The sequence below is a fragment of the Syngnathus floridae genome, chromosome 13 (genome assembly GCF_059516105.1).
Source record: "Syngnathus floridae isolate MCC-2025c chromosome 13, RoL_Sflo_1.0, whole genome shotgun sequence".
Taxonomy (NCBI): Eukaryota; Metazoa; Chordata; class Actinopteri; order Syngnathiformes; family Syngnathidae; genus Syngnathus; species Syngnathus floridae.
Window position 1 is genome coordinate 12241974 of NC_142425.1, and position 20189 is coordinate 12262162.

Consider the following 20189-nt stretch of genomic DNA (forward strand, 5'->3'; position numbering starts at 1 on the left):
CATGTGTAAGTCATTTAAATTGGTACTGTATCAGCTAGATAGCGCTCGAGCTAAAACAGCCACCAAGGAAAAAAAATACCCTAATATACGCCCAACCATATTTACTCCTGGGGGTCCGGTGCCCCAAGTTTGTTATACCACCAAAAATCAGGGCACGCGTTCCCCCTCTTCCCAGTGACTTGGACCAGGGCCTTGTGTTTTGCCGTTGGTGGAAACGCAGCGTGAGGTTAATTCCATCGTATTTCCTGCTCGCCGGCCCAGTTAAGCTGCGTTTAATGAACGCCTTAATTTGCCAAACAGTCAGAGGCCGTCGGCTTGGCTGGAAAGCAACAAGAGCACAAAACGTACTGGACATGCAACATGTGGAGTTTGCGCTCATAAGAGGAAGCTAATTGACCATTTCGTAATGTTTGGAAACATTAGGCCACAGGTTACTTCCCAGGTGGCAGAAAACGAGTGAGTCCGTCTCTGATTAGAGCTGAACCGATGACAAAATGTTGTAATTTTGCAGAGCGTAATGGCTAGCCTATGAGTTAGCATCACTGCTATAACAGTCATGCTATAGAAAAAGTCAATATTAGCCAGTCCCCCATTGATTATGTTAACAATGTTGGAATTTTTCAACATCTTTTCAACAAACCACAATATGAATTAAGCAACATAATTCTGTTTTCATCCAGGAAGTGGGCGGCCATTTTGCCACCTGTTGACTGAAAATGACATCATCGCTACTCAGGTATTGACCAATCACAGCTCACTAGTTTGGCTCACCTGTTTTTTAATTTAGTCATGTGACATTCACAAGCTGAGCCGTGATTGGTTGTCGGTGTATAATAAACTAAAAAGGAGCTGATTGTGTGATTTGAAGGGGATAATGAGACTTTTAATGATCTGTATTCGTGTCTATTGGACACAAATGGATGTTTATTAGCAGACTGCACATTTTACCTGCTGAGTTTAGGCAGCAGGGGGAAACAAGCCCCCCACTCACACACACAAGATGTTTGGGATTATTAAACCTCCGCAGATTTAGAAAATGGCCTCCCGCTAACATGAAGTGGAACACAAACAAATAAAACTTGCTGGAAGACTGCAGTTCTCCCATGAGAGGTAGCAAAAATATTAAGTAACCATACAAATTAAAAAATAAAAAGGCAAAGTAAAAAAACAGATATTTATAAAATAAATCAGAAAAAGCAGTACTCAACTCTGAAAAAGTCTGAGCATTATTATCGAGATGTTTTATCTTTACGTTGACAGTAAACCGAGCCGTAAAAGATGCAAGATTTGATACGATAAAGGTCAGTCGGAGTTCAGAGAGCACATTTTTATCGCTGTCACAAATCTTGTGGGTTGACTGCACGGAAAATCAAGCACACGTGGAACATTAGATCATGCAAATCTGCAAATATTATTTTGTTCTTAGTACTTTGGTTTATATGCTAAATGAAGATAAGATCAATTTTTTTTTTTATTGCTCATTTTTATTAGCCTTGAGTTTGAAATAACAATTAAGCATCTGTTTTTTTTCCAGAATTTCTTACAACCCGCTTATGTTATGCTGCGTTACTCTTCCGATAAATGACACAGCAGATTAGATAAGAACGACAAGTCATGTCAGTCTTATCTGCAACTAGCGGAGAATGCGCGCCAAGAGCGTTGTGCTCCTTCACTTTGGGGTATGTGCTCCAAGCGCCACTTGTGCTTTCCCCTCTTGCTCCACTCATGCTGGACTTGTGTTTGTGACGGCAGCTCAACAGCCTTTTGTTTGGCCCAAGTGGGCCGCCCGCCGTTCTCTTCTCTTCTCTCCACTGGCTGGCTGGCTGGCGGCCCCCTCTCCGAAAGCTCACGTGTTTGTTAGCCTCCTACATCCAAGTTCACGTTGTCAAGCTGACCCTCCAACATGCCTCATACAATCACTCTTCTGCATGCTTCAAGAATTATTGGGGTTAATTAAAATATTTAACGCAATTATCATGGGCATCAAATATTTGTACAAAAAAATCCAAATTTGTTGTGTATATCACTTTTTTATTTTGGAGGATTATTTTGGATATTTTCCAATATCAAGTTGAGGATATTGAAGAATTTTAAAGTATCATATTGATATCGGCCTTTGAAAATTTTACCATCACGACACTTCATCAGGATGAAAATCGGGATTATCCCTGCCTCGCTTGTCCTCCTGAGCCACCCCCCGTCCATGGAGCTCGGGTTCGAGAGTCCACCACACGTATGGGTGAGCGAGAAAGAGCAACGCGCTGATGAGCATGAGGACGGTACCCAGGAAACCCATCACGACGGCCGTGCCCACTCGCTGTCCAGCTGGAGCAGTGGGAAGCCTGAACCTAGGTGGGAAGGGGATGGTAGCGTTGTTCGCCACCGCGCCCGTGTTCCACACCAGGGGGATCAAGACGAGCACGGCTGTGAGGAGATAGAGCGCCCCCGCAAGGATGAAGACCCCACGCACGCTGCCGCGACGCTCCAACGAGAAATAGACCCGCCTCACTGCCCGCACTGCAGCGACATTGCTCATCAGGCCGCCCAGCATGGCCAGCACCATGAGAACCTGCGCCACCCGGATCTCCACCGGGACAAAGCTGTCTGAGATAGCCATAGTCTGGCAGTTCTCCATCTTGGGGAGGGCATGACTGTGGAAGCACGCCCGCCAGATGCCCACCCAGGCCACGCCCGAGGTGATGACGGACGTGAGGTTGTCGGGCTTTACGTGCCACCGGCGCCACTCGTCCATGCCCGCCGTGGCCATGGTGAGGATCCATGCCAAGCAGCCAATCAGCAAGCCCAGAAACTGCCAGTGGGCTGTGTGCGCCAGGAACAGCATGATGAGGATGATGGTGAGGTCAAGGGTCAAGCTGCTCTTGATTTGTCTCCCTAAGGAGAATTTTGTGACGGGACAGCTGTGGATATGAATAAAAACAAAACGTCATCAACAATCTATGTATCATTAATTCTTTCACTCTATATGTTCATTCATAAATGCAAGAATAAAAAAAGTGGCAAAAAGAAGCCAGATTTGTCATTTCTAAATTTTAAGACTGACATCAAAAATACAAAATGGATAAATTTGTGACTCTTGAATTGAAATTTCAACACATTACTGGGACAAAATCACTTTAAAGTATCTTTGGTGTGCACAGTCATCATGAAATGTAAGAAAATGAGGAATAAAATAAGAGACCTACCATTTATTTAGAAAGTGATTCCCGTTCAGCTGAGCAACGTTGATGACTTGCTAGTGAAGTTGATGATGGCTGACATGTTGACCATCATGTTTAAAGACGGCTGCTGTCAACAGAGAAAAATATTTTAAAGTTATTCGTAGCTTTTATCACCATCACGTCACACACTCAGCTCAGATGGCACATTACTAAAACTTTTCTATCCCATTCAATCACAAGAGTGATTAAACACACGACACAAATTTACACTTTGTCTGAATTCAAATGTCAATAGTTACCTGTAAAGAATTTCCAGCCAGAGATGGAATTTCCAAATGTTAGCGTCTTAAAAAACGACGAACTGACAGCGGCGAGCGCACGTTGCGACTGTAAAAGATGTTCTCTCACACTATCAGCAGCCCAGCAGGGCTTGGCTGAGTTAATGAGTGACACTGATGAGCTGATCGGCTAGAAAATTTAAAACAATCACACACAAAAAAGACAACAGGAATTTTTTCTTATATTTGGATTTGATTTTAAAGCAGGTTGTGAATGCTTTTTGTGTGTGTCTAAATGGAAACTACCACAAGAGGGCCCTCCCGTGCAATTCTAAACAAAAAAAAAACTCCGATAAAGTGTTATAAAAAGTCACAAATGTTCATAATATAGAACAATACATATTTCTTCAATTTAGCACGGCCCGTGAGACTTTAGTGTCACAAAATGTCAAGCGCATCTCCTGTGCGGCCAAGTGCTCTGTAAAATGTCAACGACAGGCGGCGAGAGGTCACACAGGACCTCACTTCAAGGCCAATACAGCTGATGGACAAATAAAAAAAAAAAAGTGGCGTGAAAAGATGAGTTTCGTCCAAGTGTGGTGCTCTGAGCGCAAAAAAAATGTCATCCGCCTGCTGTGCTCAACCAAAGGCTACAATAAATTACTAAAAAAAAAAAAACAGAAAAAGAACCCCGGTTGTATCGCAGTTAATTTCATGTCCCAGCTATACAGTGGTTTTTAAATCATTCAATTTGTTAGTCATTTTTTTGACCGTGTGCAGTCAAATTTAAAAGTTGTGCACCTTCAATGTAGTACCACTTTGTGCCACAACGTGGCGGGCAGCACTAGCGTGAGTGACTTGGCCACATGATGCAGACAAAGAAGAGTTTCACACCTACTGCACTGTAAATGACCCAGTAAGCTGCTGTAATTAGGTGTTTTTAAAGTGGCAGAAGGCAAAGCTGTGTGGTTCTTCTTTCAAATAAATTCTATTGTTTTATGTTTAGTATAATAGGGAATGGAATTTAACTATCTGAAATGTTCGCTCGCAATTCAAAGCAAAAATATTTTCCAAACGACAGGTTGTATCTCATAAACTGGGTCACTTGTATCTCAAGGCACCACTGTGCAATGTTTCTTATTTTATGAGGCATTAAAATGAAAGTCTTGTATGTGGTCTCTCTATAATGCTGATTTTCGTGTATTGCGGTCTTCTGGGTTGTAAAATGGTTTCACTGCGTTCGGCGCAAGTGCCAAGAAAAAGCAGCATCGTCCTGGGGAGTGGAAATACCGGAGTCTCTGGCGCCCTCCGGTGGACTTGACGGCAAGCGTCTCAGTAGGCCAAGCGCTGCTCGATGGGCAGACTGTCCAGCAGGCACTTGAGCTGCTCCTCGCCCAGTTTGATTTTGTCCTCCAGCTTGCGCTGCTCGATGATGAGCGCCGACTTCATCTTGACAAAGTGCTCGTAGTCGGCCATGCCGTCCTCGGGCAGGTAGCTGGCCAGGATGTCATAGACGGCTCGCTCGCGCCGGTCCAGGTTGTCCTTCAGCTCCTTGGCGTCTTCGTGCTGCCGAATGAGCAGCTTGCGTTTCTCTGTTAGCGTACGCTGAAGAAAAAAAAAAGGAGGGGATTGGAGAAGATCCATCCAAAGGGACACTGGAGAGGTGAGCGTCTACATACCCGCTCCTCGGGCGTGGCGTCCTCGTCCAGGCTATTGAGGGCGTTCTCCACCCGGGCGAGGCGGCCCGACAGTGACAGCAGCAAGCTCACCACCTTGTCCAGGTCGCCCACGAACATTCGGAATTTGTCCAGCTCGTTGGGCTTGCAGACCTGCTGGACTCGGGCCTCCACTTCCTCTCCCAGCGCGTTGTTGTCGAGCACGTCCTCCTGTAGGCTCTGGCGGGCCTCGCGTAGAACTTGAAGCTTCTTGCTCAGGCTGTCCATCAGCTCTTGCTGCACCACATCAAACGCATTCAGACAATGCTTGGAATGTGACAAATATGCCCAATTTTTTTTGGGGGGTGATTTGTGAGGAGTGCGTCATACCTTCTTGTTAGCCAGATCCATGTCCAACTCGTCGTCCGAGTCCTCATATTCTTCGTTCTGCTCCTGCATGTCTTTCATCTTGATGAGAAGCTCAGCTTTGGGGGCCGACGTGCTGTAATATGCAGAGCTGGTCACCATGGCAACCGCCGCCATGTTGTCCTCCTTCTCCCTGATTTAAAATCAGAAGATCAGTGGACTATCAAACATAACATGAAAACAGAGTTGACGATTGCTGACCTTTCCTCAGCCGGCCAGGCGACGTTCGTCGGCTTGGTCGGTGCTTTCCTACGTTGGTGAGCTCCTTCCAGCAGCTGCTCGCCCTGAGGGAAGAGGCCCTCCATCAGGTCCATGGTGGTCTTCATCTTGCTCTGGTCCAGGATGTCAGCCAGTGACTTGTCCTTGTCCATGATGTCGCGGGCCAGCTCCTCCCGCTTCTGCTCCTCCAACATTCCCGGGGCGGCGTCCCGCTCGGGCTCGTTCGAAGTCACGCCGGGTTCGTCGAGATCTTTCTGCCGAGTGAAAGTGCAGAAGACGGAGTCCTGTCCGCCGGCTCCTAAGGTGCCGAGCTTGCTGATATCAGGACCTCCCGTTTGGGCCACAGGCGCCTCGTCGGGTCGCGGAAAAGTCCTCCCGCTCTTCATTTCCAGCATTCCCTCGGAGCACACGATCCTGACGGGCACTTTTTTCACCGCGCTGCTTGGCTTTTCCGTCCCGTTTTCCACCCTGGAGTGGAAAAAAAAACAGTGAGAATAGTTTAAGGAGGAGGGAAAAAAAAAAAAATTCTGTGGGCCCATGCTTGCTGATTTTAAATGACACTGCATGATGGCAAAGTGATTTTCCATGCCCACTGACAAGAAGATTCGAAATATGCTGGTCTGCTTTTAGAAATTTATGACCCAGCACATGAAATGTACCATGGAAGCCCGATTCTTCAAAGTCTTTTATTTTGAAATGCATCCTTTTTTAAGTGACCATTTAAAAACAGACTGTCCTCGATGATTCATCATAAATGTATTTTACGGCGTTTAAAAGTTAAATACAACTGAACTAAAACCTAAAAATGACTTTAAAAAGGAACTATGTGTAAAAATGCGAACGTGCGTATTAAAATCAAAAAGACCAACCCGTTGGAGTCTTGGTCCTGCAGCGAGACGGGCGGCTTGTCGCTGAGTCTCTGCGGGGAAAACTGCGGGGAAGGCGAGCGGCGTGGCTCCATGGCGACCGGCGTCCTGTAGGAGGTCGTGTGCCGCCCAACTGCGCCGCCTCGCGCCTCGTCGTCTGTCTTTTTAGCCTCGCAGTTCGGGGTGTGACTTTTGTCCGCGTCTGGGTCGAGGTCAGGGCATCCGGGCGTGACCTGAGAGCGTCCGGACTCGGCCGCTTTGTGGTTGACAGCTGTGGAAGCTCTGCGCTCGGTCACGGGAGGAGCTTGCTCGCACTCGCCAGGCTTCTCTTTTCCGTCCTCCGGGCAGCTGAGAATGACAACGAGAAGGCTTTTTAATTACACATCTCCACCCTTGGAAGTTTTCTTCTTCCTCTCGCCAGCAGCCGCCGTGAATAAAAAAAAAAAAAGTCTCCTCCCTTGACTGGAGCTGCCAGGAATACTTCAGTCGTATAAAAAAAGCCAGCGAGGAGGAATAAAGAATCCTCTCGAGCGCTTTTAACTCTTAAGAGACCAAGTGCAAGTTTTTTTTTTTTTTTTTTAACTGGCATGCATGTGAGCGCTTCCACGCAAACTCAATTAGGAAGCCCAGACGTCCGTCAATTGTAGTCATGAGATAAACTTTGTGGCAACTTGGGGTCAAACTTAACAAAATGCAAACTAAAGTGAAGCCGCCATATTTGTGATGAAATATTCTACTGAGCCAGCACATTACCTTGAGGCAGAGCCGAGTGACCCGGCAGGTTTATCCTCCATCTGGGAATATTCCTTCTGCGGTGATATTGCGGCGACACGAGTAGTCTGGGGAAAACAGAAGATTCATCTTAAAAAAAGGAAATAATCTCGCTTGAAAGCAGCTCCAAGTCGTTTCCTGCTCGCTAAAAGAATGCACGGGAACAAGATGGACGGCAGTCTCTGCCTGAAACGAAGGCGTGTCGTGAAAAACAAATATTGATTTTCAACGGAGTTGTGCTGCAGGTGTGTCTTCAAGGAACTGAAGACCTTCCAAAAAAAATATCAACCTTACCTGTCCGTAGAAGTCGGCCGAGGGTGAAGATCGGGACCGCTCGTGGAAACAGTCGGGTTTGACCCTCTCCTCCGAGCTTGGATTCAGAATGTTGTCGGCCGAGCGGAATCGTCCGGAGGGTCTGGTTTCGCCAGGTTTCTTCTGGGTGTTCCACCTGGCCTCGTATTCTGCAAAGGTGCCGAGTCGTTGCTGGTCCAGGGCGCCCGGGTGGTCGTCCCCGCCGCTTTGCTTCGGCGCCGCTTCAGCGGAGTCACAGGGATTCTCCGTGTCGGCGGAGGTGTGACCGGTGGATTTCCCGTTCTGTTGGTCCGGGCAGGAACTTTCTTCTTCTTTCACGCCGACGTGGTGGATTTTGTCTGGTTCAGAGAAGGACTTGACCTTCTTCTCTGCTGCGAAGCGCTTTCGTCCACCGATGCGCAAAGGTGCGGATTTACCGGTCCCGGCTTCTGACAGTGTTGGAAGAGGAGTGAGATCTTTCCTGGCCGCGGCCGAGGATGGATAATTTGCCACGGCTTCCCCTGACGGGTGCTCCACCAACACGGGCTCCAGATCTTTCCTTCTGAAGGAAGTCGCCTTCAGCACGCGAGCTTGCGCTTCCTTCAAGTTATCCTTGTACGTGTTGGTGAAGGGGCTCTCCGACAAAGCCGGGGCGGCGCTCTGATCGGACTTCCACACGTCCTGCTCGTCTTGGTTCCGGTCGGGCAGAGCGGCGGCGCTCTTGCTCTTCTGCAGCTGTACTCTTCTCATCTGAATTTCGTTCTTCAAGGTGGTGGCGAAGCGCTCGTTGCGGCGGATCTGCTTGGACTCGGACGTCTCCTCCGGGCCGCCGCCGCCGCCTTTTGAGGTCTCGTCCTTGGCGTCCAGGGACAAGGAATGGAGAATGGGCGTGGCCTGGGGGCAGATTCTGTCGGTGGCCTGGCCGCGCTGTCTCGTCTCTTGGCCCGGGGGTTCTCTGTGCTGCAGAGGAAGAGATCGCCGTTGGTTGGACAGTCTGATCGGAGTAACGGAGTACAGAACCTCTTCGTTTTGTGAACTTTGACCCCTGTGGCTCCTGGGCTCGACGGCTTCCGCAGCAGAGGAGACGTGTTGGCTTTTGCTGTATCCGTTTGTCTTTCTACCATTTGATGGGTACTGCTGTTGAGGAGGAAGTTGATATTTAGCTTTGGAGACGATGGAGTTCTGCTCTGTCTGGGTTAAGCCGAGCCCGGAAAAACTTTGTCTGTCCTCGACTTGTCCCGACGCAGGCTGACCTTTGGCGGGACAGTAGTATCGGCTCTGTCCGTTGCTCTCGCCGTTTGGGTCAATTGCTTGCGTTGTGCTTAAATTCCTCCTGGTGTTCTGGCCGGCGGGTTGAGCGGAACCGTTAGTGGTCAGCTCCTGCATGCTGGAGAAGTAGCCTCCGACATTTAGTGGTTTGGGAGCAGTGGCGGGCCACGGCTGAGCGGGGAAAGTGCTTTTGTCGCTGTGATGTCTGAGATGACCTTGCCGGACATCGCAGCTGGAGAGGGAGTGCTGCTTGTTCGAGCTGAACTGGGCGTGAGAATAAAAACTAGCCCTGTCTTGTTTCGGGGACTGGTTCTGACCACTACGATCTTCAGGTTTCCCCGGGGTTCGCGAACTGGGCGGGTCGGGATGAGCCACGAGGCCTCGTTCCTTGGTGGCGGCAAAACTGTCGCTGCGTGCCGGCGGGAGAGGCGGCGGCGGAGAGGGGGAGGAGCTTTTCTTTTTCTCCGGAACATGCCAGACGGGTCCGCAATTCATTCGACTAGAAGTGGAGTGGCGGGAGCCGGCCTGGTCGTCACATTGCGGGCCGTCGCAGCCTCCCGGCATCTGAAAGTACGTCAGCCTGTCGTCCTGTTTGACGCCCTCCGCTAAACCTTGGCCCATCCTGCCGTTAACGGGGCGTCCTCCAGAATCCCACTGGCTGACTTTGTACAGCACGTTCTCCGTGGAGGCAGCGTTGCTCTTTGACAGCGTGAAATCTGGCGTGCCGGAGCTGGTGGAGAAGGAGCTGTAGGCGGAGTCTCGTTTGCCGCCGCCGCCGCAGCCGAGATGCTCCATGCTGTTGTTGGACTTAGCGGGGGACAGCTGACCGGCCGGGTACGGGTGGGGGACGTGCTCTAAGCTGTCCATGCTGCCCAGAGAGCTGAAATGGTCCGAGACCCTGCAGAGGTTGGTTTGCTCCCAACTGGAGGACAGGTCAGTTGACGATGAGCTGGGGGGGGGGATGAAAATGAGCAACAGTGAAAGAGTTGTCCAAAAACTTTTGAGATCCCGGAAGCCTCACCTCGCATCGTACGTGGTGCGCCACGCAACGGCCGAGTTTGGAGAAGGCTGCGTTTTGGCCGACTCGGATTGCCCTTCGTTGAACTTCGTGGAGTGCCAGGAGTGCGGCCTGCTTATGGGCTCATTGCGTCTGAACACAGAGAAGACGAAAACAACATGGTGGACTTGGAGACCAAACAAAATAAAATATCGCTTTTCTGATCTTGATACACATCGATTAAAAAACGTACCCTATGATAAAATGATTCTTTCTGAGATGCGTGTCGGGAAGAAGATGACAACATATGTCAGAAGACAACTAATGTAAACTTCCATACATGCGCTACATGAGGAATGAAGCTAACCACAATCCACATGCCGGAGAGGAAGTCTACAAGTCGCTATGGAAAATAAAAGTAGAAGCAGCGGATAAAATGGGGAAAAAAAAAAAAAAGATGGATATGGCTGGAGATTGCGACGACATGAGGGTTAAAGCTACTGGTCACTGGATGACGCCACAGAACTGTACCTCATGGAACTTCGCAAAATCTTGGTAAGGAAGCTCCGGGCCACATGCACGTCATTCTCTGAGGGCATTTTGTGAGCTACAATGTCCACCATTTTCATATTCCTGCGCAGCAATGGAAGGAACACACATATACACCCGACACACACTTTTTTTTTTCTCATTCGGAAAAGAAGAGAACACAACCCAAAATGAATGCTAATTCCATTAATCCGTTCAATTTGAGTCACGAACTTGCTCATGGGACAAATTAAACAATAGTAAAGAAGTGTTACAGCGCCCTCTGCTGGCTATGCTCCAAAAAGTCAAACTCCCAGGATGATGATTGACATGTATTCATCTCTGGATTCGTTATGTGAACAGGACGAGGCCGAGATGTCCACAGCTTTGAACATATGGTCGTCACGAGCCCAGCGAGGGGGTGGTGGGGGAAGGCTTAGCGATGGGAGAATCTCTGAGCCACCTCAGCCCCTTTAAAGCAAGCTGTCGTCTGCCTCGCTTTAGCATTTCCATCTTCTAGCAGCTCCAAAACGCTCAATAACGCTGTTGCGCTGGTCGAGAATTTCAGACGGGGCTTTCAACTCTGATTAGACTCGGTCGGACCTGACAAACAAAAAGCTTTGGGTTCAGGGGGTTGCGCCCTTTTCGTCACCTCGACTAAAAGAACTTCAATGAGTCTTTGACAAGGGGGGGGGGGGGGTTCATTTGTGAAAAATGGCCGTAAGACTAGCAAAAACATTGTTCTTAAAGAGCCACCCAATTAAAGTTTTTTTTGAACGATGACGCTGAAAATAGAATAATTGCCGATTGGTGTTAAACGCTGACTGCAAAGACTAAGAAAAAGCGAACTCCCATCTTCGGGGGACTCGTGAGCAGCCAGCCACACAAGGCGGCGGCAGCGGGCATTGGCATGCAAATGAGGGCGGCTTTATTAGGCCTATCGTCAGGGCTACAGCTGGCCTGGCGCAGATATGCTCAGAAAGTGAATCGGTTAGGCCGCCCCACGATGGGGGGCAGGGTCGAGGCTGCTCGCATTTCATCCGAAGGGATGCAAAATATCTGAAAAGTTCCCCGTAAACTTCCAGCATAGAAAAAAAAAAAATCATACTTGACCTACAAAGATGACGGATTGTTACCTCGCCGTGTTAATATTCACAAATATAATCCCCTTCAAACCACATGCTAGAGATTAATTTACGGAGTTGATCGTGGCTTAACCTAAATGAAGCGTGACCTCGTGGAGCTAAACAATCAAAACAGTTCCGTATTAGGGTCATCAAACCTAATATGGGGCCAAAGTTTGTTTTGACTCACCCGGGCGGCGGACACACGATCCCGAACGAGATAACATCGAGAGCAACTTGGTGAAAAAAGTGAGAGCGCTTCCGAAGACGCAAAGCATGGTAGGTCGTGAAATCTACCCCGAACTTTTGTGACCGCACGGAGGGGGAAGAAGATGAAGATGAAGAGGACAGCTATTGTCCCAAGCCAGTCCCCTCTCGGGGATTTTCTAGCCTATTGGCTCTCAAGTGGCTATTGCAAGAGCGTCCGCCAGCCTCCCTCCCTCAGCCCGAGTGGTGAGGCGGATGTGCATTTCTCCCATCGCTATGGCAACGGCTTGATCTCCAGGGCGCACCCCACTTCCAGAAAGCCTGGCTAATGAGCTTTGCGAGCACTCAGGGTGACGACGACGAGGCGTGTTTTGGTTTGAAATGGTGATTTTGCCGTTGGGGGCGGCAAGGTGGTTAGCATGTTTAGCTACGTTGTTGTCATAAAACTACATCATTAAGAGAAAAAGTGATCAATACAGGTGCAAGGTTATTGTAATCATAAAAAAAATAATCTGACAATATTAAGTGAAATTTTGCCGTTACCCGTTAGCGTGAGCTCAATCTTTAGCCGGCGACAAACATGACCAAGTCCAACAGGTGGAAATATTTTGAAGAACTGATGTGAGCCCGTCGCCAGCCACGAAGCAACTGATTTGAGCAAATCCACTTCCGAGTGGAATTCAGCGCGGCGCATTCCGAACATGCTGCGTGGGCTTATGAGCGGGAAAAAAAAAAAGTGTGCAATAAGCTTTTCCAGGTAGAGAGGTGGACTGAACCACGACTATAAAATGACTCTGAGAAAAATGCACTTCGGCAAAAACGCCAGAAGAGGGAAGCCAACTGCTGCAATGAATGGCGAGAGTTCATGTTGGGAAGTTTCAATGATTCCCAGAGAGAGAGAGAGAGAGAGAGAGAGAGAGAGAGAGAGAGAGAGAGAGAAAAAGAAAGAGAGTCCAGGCCGAAGGGGTCTGGCAGTAAAACCCACTGAAGTGAAGAAGTCAACAAAAAAAGGGACAGTGTCAACTTTTTTTACATTAATCTCTGAAGGACCAAAATTGCCACATGAAGCCATCAAATCGGTTCTTGTGGTTGTCCGTGACATCATGAAACTTTATAAGAGTCATGCCAACCAAATTTCACGTCGCTGAGTGAAACTGGGAGCTATTCAGAATTTCCCGTGTAATGGTGAGTCATCAATATCTGCCCTGGTGCTCCGCCCACATGGAAGCTTCAAATATTTCCCACGTGGTGTACATTTTGGGACACGGTTCCTCGGGACCTTTTTTTTTTTTCGTGACAGACGTTAATTCAAGTGACGCTCTTACATAACGCGTCCATTTGCCATGTCTGGGCATGTTTGGCAGATGCTGAAATGCAAACCGCACCTTTTGTATTTGAAAACGCGGGGGATGTCTGGAATGGCGCTTCGTCAACAATCCCGGTTTCATCAGCGGGAACTGTTTGTAAGGAGGCCGCACCTGAACCTGGAGCAGGTTCTTACAGCTTCCTGTTCAACATGATTCCCCGAGATAACAAAAACAAACAGAAATGCTATGGAAGGACGTTTTTTTTTTTTTTTTTTGAAAGCGTGCTTCAATCAATGTGACTAAATATTTGCCTTCAGTAAGATTGAATACTACTGTAATGCATTTCTCCATTGTTATGTTCTGTGACCCCCCCCCCCCCAACCACAACTCATCCGAATAACCTTGGACAAACTCGGCGGAGCAGATAAATAAATTCTCGAAGGCGGCCGAAGAGCAGGAAGGAAGTTGACGTTTCCAGCTGGCTTGGAGGCCGTCGACAACGCAACGGGAACAATGGGATCCTGTCTGCAGGAAACATCTTTCTTCATTTAGCGCGGCAAAGGTGACAAATAAGCAGATGCGCGCTTTGACGCCTCCCGCGGCGATGAGTTCAAACGACGACCGCACACATTGTTTCGAAAATGACGACTTTCGGGATGAATTTGAACACAACACACCTTTTGCGTTCCGAAATGCGAGACAACGCAGAAAGGCAAACAGACGGCAACGAGTGGACAAAGCCTCTATTGTCGAGGCGGAAGGAGCGGACGTATGATTCATCGCTTTAAAGAAGATAGGAAGGCCGCGAGATGTTTACGGTGGCAGGGAGCGTAAAGGTGAAGTGGTGACGCACGGAGGTGGCAAAACTACTCACTGTTTGTACTTAAGTACGAGAACAGACACCTAAAGAAACAGTAGCAAAGAAAGTAAAGTACAGCAACAAAGTATTTGTACTCGATTACTTCCCACCATCACTGACAGTTGAGTCAATTCCAAAAATGATCATATGACGTTACCCGCAACCTGTCAAAAAAACGCAAACTCGGCGCCAGCCCACCAAACAGGATCATCCGGCCCGCTAGAAACCCAACTCGAGGGAGCTCTCCGCGTCACCTCGGGTTTGTTGTCGGGAGTGGTTGCCGCGGCGACCCCGCTTACCTTTTCACCATGAGGCTGAGTGTCCGGTGGGAGCCTTTCACCAAGCAGATTGCCTCCTGCCTGAAGCCGCTCAAGGGAATCTCGTTAATGTTGACAAGCTCATCTCCCGCCTGCAGGCCCACAGCTGCCGCCTTGCTGGACTCCTCCACCTGACACATAAACGCAGCACGCCATTCACCGTGGGTCCGAACCCGGTTGGGAGTCAAAGTAAAAATCGTAAAATACCAAAGTTGCCAAGAGGTAGATCGAACGTGTGTGGCCTGCCATGTGTTTAACATAAAAATAAAAAAAAAAGTCTAAGAAGAAATGGATGTCAGGAGCAGGTCAGGGGAGCGTTTTTATGGCTGCCAAACACTCGCTGCGTGTCTGACGGGAGACACCTGGGACACGGCGGACAGAAGGTCAGCTGGCGGAGAGCGGTCAAAGAAAAACGGTTGGTTCACTCTGAAAAGTAGTCATGTGATGTGAACCCCAAATGTATGTTTCAATACTTTTGGAGAAAACCGTATCTCCACCATTGCATTAGCACGCCGGAATCTGCATCTGATTATCAGTGTGAACCTGATGACATAACGGCGCAGGCATGTGTACATTAACAGCACATTACACGCTCTTCATCCACGAGCGACCATCTTAGCTTCTTTTCATCTTTCGTTCCTCATTCCCCTACGAAACAAAATTACGGGAGGGGAGGGGGCGGCGGTTTGGAGGCTGGCCGGGTTCCCGACCTGGGCCCGATATGGTGGTGTATTTTGTGGAAGAGCCTGAATCGATGGCTGACGCATTCTCGCCGCTGCCAAGCGCAAAAGAGTGCTTAGGATATATTTAACCGTGCAACTAAAACATCAAATAAACACTCGTTGACGAGTCCAAGCGCAGAATGTGCCGGGCTAGTCTGCGCCGCACCGAATTTGAAGACCGTAATTGTGGCTTTTTGGGTGTCTCGAAAGGGTTTGGTGAGTTTGCGAAGCAGCTGAGCGTTAATCGGTGCCAACGAGGCCCAGACTCAAAGATTTGACAGAAGGAAGCTCGACAAAGAGGCCACGATAAATCATATTTAAGTTTAAATGATAATGAGGGTCAAGCGTTAAAAAGAAGGCTGTTTTAAGAGCATTCTGGGCCTTTTTTTTTTTTAATATCCTGCCAAAGTGTTTTACAACGGGGTCGTTTGGGTGCAGCTTAATCACTGCCCTCGCTTGCCGCTAATTGGCGTGTTGGCTAAACGGTTTACGTGAGTTCACACACGTGTAACCCTCGGTAGTAAAATTCCTATAGGTGAATAAAGAAAGTGTTATTTAAAAAAAAAAAAAATGCTTATCAGCGTCGAGGCTGCACAAGGGTTTGGCTTTTATTGCGTCCAACGGCGTGAATACATCAAGTATGTGGCTAAGCCAGACAAACAAAAATAAAAGGGCCGACCGACTCTCCAGGAGATTTACGGCTCCTTTTTCTAAACATTTCGCAGCGTGCTGGCCTAATCAGCGCCAGCCACATAGCGCGGCCTTTGTTGACGCTTTTCCTGCGGCCTCCAATCAGTCAATGTGCAGCTATCCTGGATGGCCGTGAAAATAGTCCCTCGGAGGGGATGCTAGGGGAAGGATGTGGTGTGGGGAATGCGGACTTTCTGCTGACAAGGCGTCTCGTCATCAAAACTTCATGTGTCGTTGAAGCTTGGTCAGTAAACAAACAGATCAAGCCACCGCTCTGTTTTTGTGTCATGGATTGTCCTCATGAGGGTCGCAGGTGTAGCCGAGATGACATTCCGAGTGAGGCGGGGTCAGAATTAAAAGTTATAAAAAATAAAACAGCTGGAAGCAAGCTTTCTCAAATCGCAAAGACGACCACGGATCTGCTTTGAATTATGGAAAGAATTGTCTTTTAAGTCTAGTCATCAAGATAAGAAGACACAACAAATATTCCGAAGGCGAACGTTCCCATGATATGAAATCTATAAAGACGCTTTTTTAAATCGATGCGTTTTAAGTGAACTTGATTTATCCCGGGGTTGCGCAACAATACGTCAAAGGTACGCACGGGGCGGCGTGCCCAGCTGTGTCGTGTAAAACGGGATTATTTCACGTTATCCTGAGTGAGGACTTTTAAGGCCGCCAAGACCTCGCGCATTACCTGAGTCATGACAGGAATGTTAAGAATTTTAATTAGATCCAGGAAAACGACCCCCCCCCCCCCCCACGGAATCGCTTCTCACACTGCGTGCCATTGTGCAAATATTTTAAACTTGTGTTTTCATAGACATATATAATAAAATTTGAATTCCTTTGTATAAAATATAAAAAAAGAAGTTAGCTTTTTATGGAAAGATGAAGGGGCCCGGTACTTCTCGACAAGACAGGGCAACATCAAATTTTGATTGATGTGTCTGTATGTTAAACAGATGTCGATGTTAAAACGTACAATCTGAGATGAAATGTGACATTTTTACAGTTAATACGAGTAAATCCGCGCGGGAGAACCGTTAACTGTGTTGTGAGACAGAACCCAATAAAACTGACATATAAAATTACAGACGGCTTTGGCGCTACATAGACCACATTCCTTTATCCATCCCTTTCTTCCAGATACTAAAAATAGATACGCTTGCTTCTTTATCGAGTTAAAGTATCTGGTATCCAATATCATCTTACAATGAGCTACCTTGTTGCGATGCAGCAATGTGGAACAAATGTCCTGACTGCTTAGCACAATAATAACAACACGGCGGACCTGCTTGTATCTCAGAAAAGTCAGGTTACTTAAATTTCAAGGTATGTCACCATCGATCGCGGCATTGAAAAAGTTAAAATCTTACCAGGTCACCATTGGCTGTTTCCTCCGGTATCCATGAGGTAATGAAATATTAACAGCAAAATGCTGTCAACATCAAACTGCCGTCTTCAGTGACATATTAAGTCCTCAAGAGATGCATTTTTTTTTTTTTTTTTAAGAGACCTACACGAGAGTCTCTCTTCCACCCCACTTGGCTTGAACTTTGGACCACTTTGGCGAAGCGACATGGTGTTTTTGCAGTGGGAATTAAGCAGACGCCGAGGCCTTGCGTGGTAAATGATTACACTGGTGACATGGAAGCACAAATCGTACCGAGACGGAAACTATCTGTTGTTTGCGTTGTATCAACATGCAGTGCTCATCGTGTTCTGAGTCAAATGGAAGTGAAAAAAAAAAAGCCAAAGAAAAAGCCATGTAGAGTTTTGGGTTACCTTGGTGATGAGCAGGGGTTCGCGATGTTCCAGCCCACCGCGAAGCGTGAAGCCCCATGGCGCACCTCCAGAAAGCGACACTTCCAGGAGCCTCCAGCCGTCCCCGTCTCGTCCCCTGGGGTCCGGGTCTCCCGCTTTGGCCATGACGTGCCAGTGGTGGCCGTCTATGTAGTGTGGTTCTACCTTGTACTGCTCTGAATCCATGGAGATCTGAAGGGAATGAAACAACGATGATAATCATCCACTGCTTCTGAGGACAATTGTAAACACCACCTAGTTTATTTGACCGAGAGAGGACAAATTAATATTAATATTAGATTGCTGGGCCAATAAAATAAAATAATGAAGAATAAATAACAACAATGAAGATGTGAATTATAAGCAGAACGTTTCAATAGTTTTACAAAAAAAAAAAAAATGCTGACTGAAAATTTAACCATGGGGCAGAAGTCGATATACAAATTTTAATCCAAATAGTATTTTTCTTACACAACTAGCTAAATTCTACTCACGGAGCGCTTTTTCTACCTTTATAAGCAGTTTTAAGTGGACAGATACTCATGTCCCTTAATTTGAAACACGTCAACGTTGGAAACTATCCCTTGTTTAACTTTTTTAAACCGATAAAAGTCAAATAATTGACCGTTTTTCTTTTGTTTAAACACCTGTTGTCATCGTCCAGACGGCAACTTAATGCTCTTAGCACAACAAAGTCCGAGAACAAACACAAAGAAGGGGGGGAGACCATCTTGTCCAGCAATAAACGCAACAAAAACTTGAATAAACACTTCCAATCAAATTCTGTCATCGAGTCGAACACCAAACTAAATTGCGTTTCAAATTTCACCACAAACAACGTCGGAATTAATGCTTAAAAGCGTCGCCTTACCTGGGGAATGCAACTTGTGGATCAACCGGTGGGCGATCACAGACCGTCCCCGTCGTTTCGTTAGCCGCTCAGTCAGTCAGTTCGGACGGGTTGATGTCCCGGTGTCGCCTTGACACATTTTTCCTTTTAATATACTTATTTTGGGATTGTCTTATATAGTTAAAACCTGCAAACCTGGCGCTCGCCGGATACAAAGTGTGAGAGAAGCTTCTCTGCTTGTGTGGCTACTCTTTGGCGGCGCACACTCACTTACGCACGCACTCAGTGGAGCTAAGTTGCCTTTTTTAGCTTTAGCACCCACTCGGCCACCGTAGATATGGAATACGCTGCAATGGCGACCTCTACCGACAGTTAACGGCGTTGCGCTGACTCGGTGAGAAAGCGGATTTACTACATTACCCATAAGCCCCATGGAGGTGGAACTACGGAGACACAGAAAGTGTGTAGGAAGTCATGTTGACCACTAGATGGTAGTATTGCATTACTGTTTATCTAAATAAGTAAATGGAAAGGTGAATTATATTGACTCAAATAACTGGTGGGGAAAATCCAAGCAGCCGTTTCCGGTGCAAGAGCAAAAATAATTTAAAACTTTTTAAAGTAAGTCTATGCAAGAAGCAACATGCATAGCAGCTCGGAAGTCAGAATTAGCACGGGGTAGGGTGGGAGTAAAAAAAAAAAAAAAAGGAGAAAAAAAAGAACCAGAGGGCACAGGCTCAACTTTTCACCTCTGCATAGAGGGGAAGTGAGTTCTGATGTTTGGTCTCGCTTACAGTATGTGATGTTTATCTGCCTGTGCCATCTTGTTTCACTCTGCGGTATTATAGGAGTAAATTGACTTACGAGCTTGTTCATGGCAAATATAAAACTCATAAGTCAAGGCACGGCTGTAATTCATTAGAACAAGCAAAACCTATGAAAGTGACTGTCTGTAAAGTATATGTGTGTTTAAATGTCACAGGAAGAGGACAAGGCAAACCTTTCTCAGCTTCTTGTTCCTTCCTCTCGCCGCGTCGCCATGGTGACAGCCAGAGTGTGACAGTCATGTGAAAAGGAAGCTGATTGGATTAAAATAGTTGGTGCGATCAGGGGGTCAGCAACACGGCGCACGTATTAAATACACAAGGCCTCCTTCAAACGTGCGTCTGTTCGTCTAATTTATTAAAAACATTTTTCATGAAGTGAAACGGATACAGTATCTTTTTTTAAAAGGTGCATTCATCTCTTCCCACCTCATCCCAGTTGCATCCACCTCCTCCTCCTCGTCTCTCCATTGTCCAATTGCAGCGGTGAAGCTGGCAGATGCGCGGCAGAGGAGCAGATCATAAAAAGCGCCGGGCCTAAAAGAGGAAGTAAAGGGGGACCTGGTGAGTTATTGCCCCCCAAACGTACACACCGGGGCCTGGGAACAGGGAACTTCTCACGGTGAGGGGACAGCGGAGGGGCTGCTCTCAACTCTACTTGTTATTCATCACACCTTGCTGTCATCAGAATATACAAAAAAGCAGCAGAGATTAAACTGTAATAAAGTCATGAAGATAAATTGCCCCCCCTCCTCGCCTCAATCACTTCATGTTTACATGAGCGCTACACAACGGTTCACATGTTCGGCAGATGGGAAAAGTTATGGATTTACACAGCTATCGAGATTAGCACGTCGCTCTCACATAAAGTAGAAATGTTCTCATGCGATATGTCGAAACGCTAGCACGGACACAGAACTGAAAAAAAAACTGAAACTGCTGAGACGATGGAATCGTACGTGTTTGCCTGTTTATGTTGCGCCATTAACAACTTAAAACGGGGG

At 47.4% G+C, this 20189-nt stretch overlaps 2 protein-coding genes across 5 annotated transcripts; both read right to left on the reverse strand.

The window, feature by feature from the left end:
- Positions 1-1486: 1486 nt before the first annotated feature.
- Positions 1487-3545, reverse strand: LOC148388901 (claudin-34-like). The gene is made up of 2 exons (XM_088393417.1): positions 3204-3545; positions 1487-2918 (listed from the first exon to the last, which is right to left on the reverse strand). The coding sequence occupies exon 2, from the start codon at positions 2840-2842 to the stop codon at positions 2132-2134; it is 711 nt and encodes a 236-aa protein (XP_088249543.1). The 5' UTR covers positions 2843-2918; positions 3204-3545; the 3' UTR covers positions 1487-2131.
- A 135-nt stretch (positions 3546-3680) lies between these two features.
- shroom2a (shroom family member 2a) lies at positions 3681-19428 on the reverse strand. 4 transcript variants are annotated; one of them, XM_088393416.1, is made up of 13 exons: positions 18383-18674; positions 17494-17703; positions 14276-14424; positions 10483-10584; positions 10205-10225; positions 9976-10104; positions 7689-9903; positions 7377-7462; positions 6627-6971; positions 5740-6225; positions 5503-5671; positions 5137-5409; positions 3681-5062 (listed from the first exon to the last, which is right to left on the reverse strand). In XM_088393416.1, the coding sequence occupies exons 2-13, from the start codon at positions 17695-17697 to the stop codon at positions 4790-4792; spliced, it is 4452 nt and encodes a 1483-aa protein (XP_088249542.1). In that variant the 5' UTR covers positions 17698-17703; positions 18383-18674; the 3' UTR covers positions 3681-4789. The 4 variants fall into 4 exon arrangements, with proteins under 4 accessions (XP_088249542.1, XP_088249539.1, XP_088249540.1 ...); XM_088393413.1 differs by lacking the exons at positions 10205-10225; positions 10483-10584 and having other exon boundaries at positions 18383-18490; positions 18557-18650; XM_088393414.1 differs by lacking the exons at positions 10205-10225; positions 10483-10584; positions 18383-18674 and adding an exon at positions 19362-19428.
- Between the last annotated feature and the right edge of the window lie 761 nt (positions 19429-20189).

What these genes read in the sequence shown, in the direction of transcription:
- LOC148388901 (XM_088393417.1), bottom strand. Translation starts at nt 2,842, where the DNA reads ATGCTGTTCCTGGCGCACACAGCCCACTGGCAGTTTCTGGGCTTGCTG.
- shroom2a (XM_088393416.1), bottom strand. Translation starts at nt 17,697, where the DNA reads ATGGATTCAGAGCAGTACAAGGTAGAACCACACTACATAGACGGCCAC. An exon ending in CTCAGCCTCATGGTGAAAAG is followed by an intron (nt 10,585 to 14,275) that starts GTAAGCGGGGTC and finishes ATTGCTGCGCAG; the next exon opens with GAATATGAAAATGGTGGACA. An exon ending in ATTTTGCGAAGTTCCATGAG is followed by an intron (nt 10,226 to 10,482) that starts GTACAGTTCTGT and finishes CACGCATCTCAG; the next exon opens with AAAGAATCATTTTATCATAG.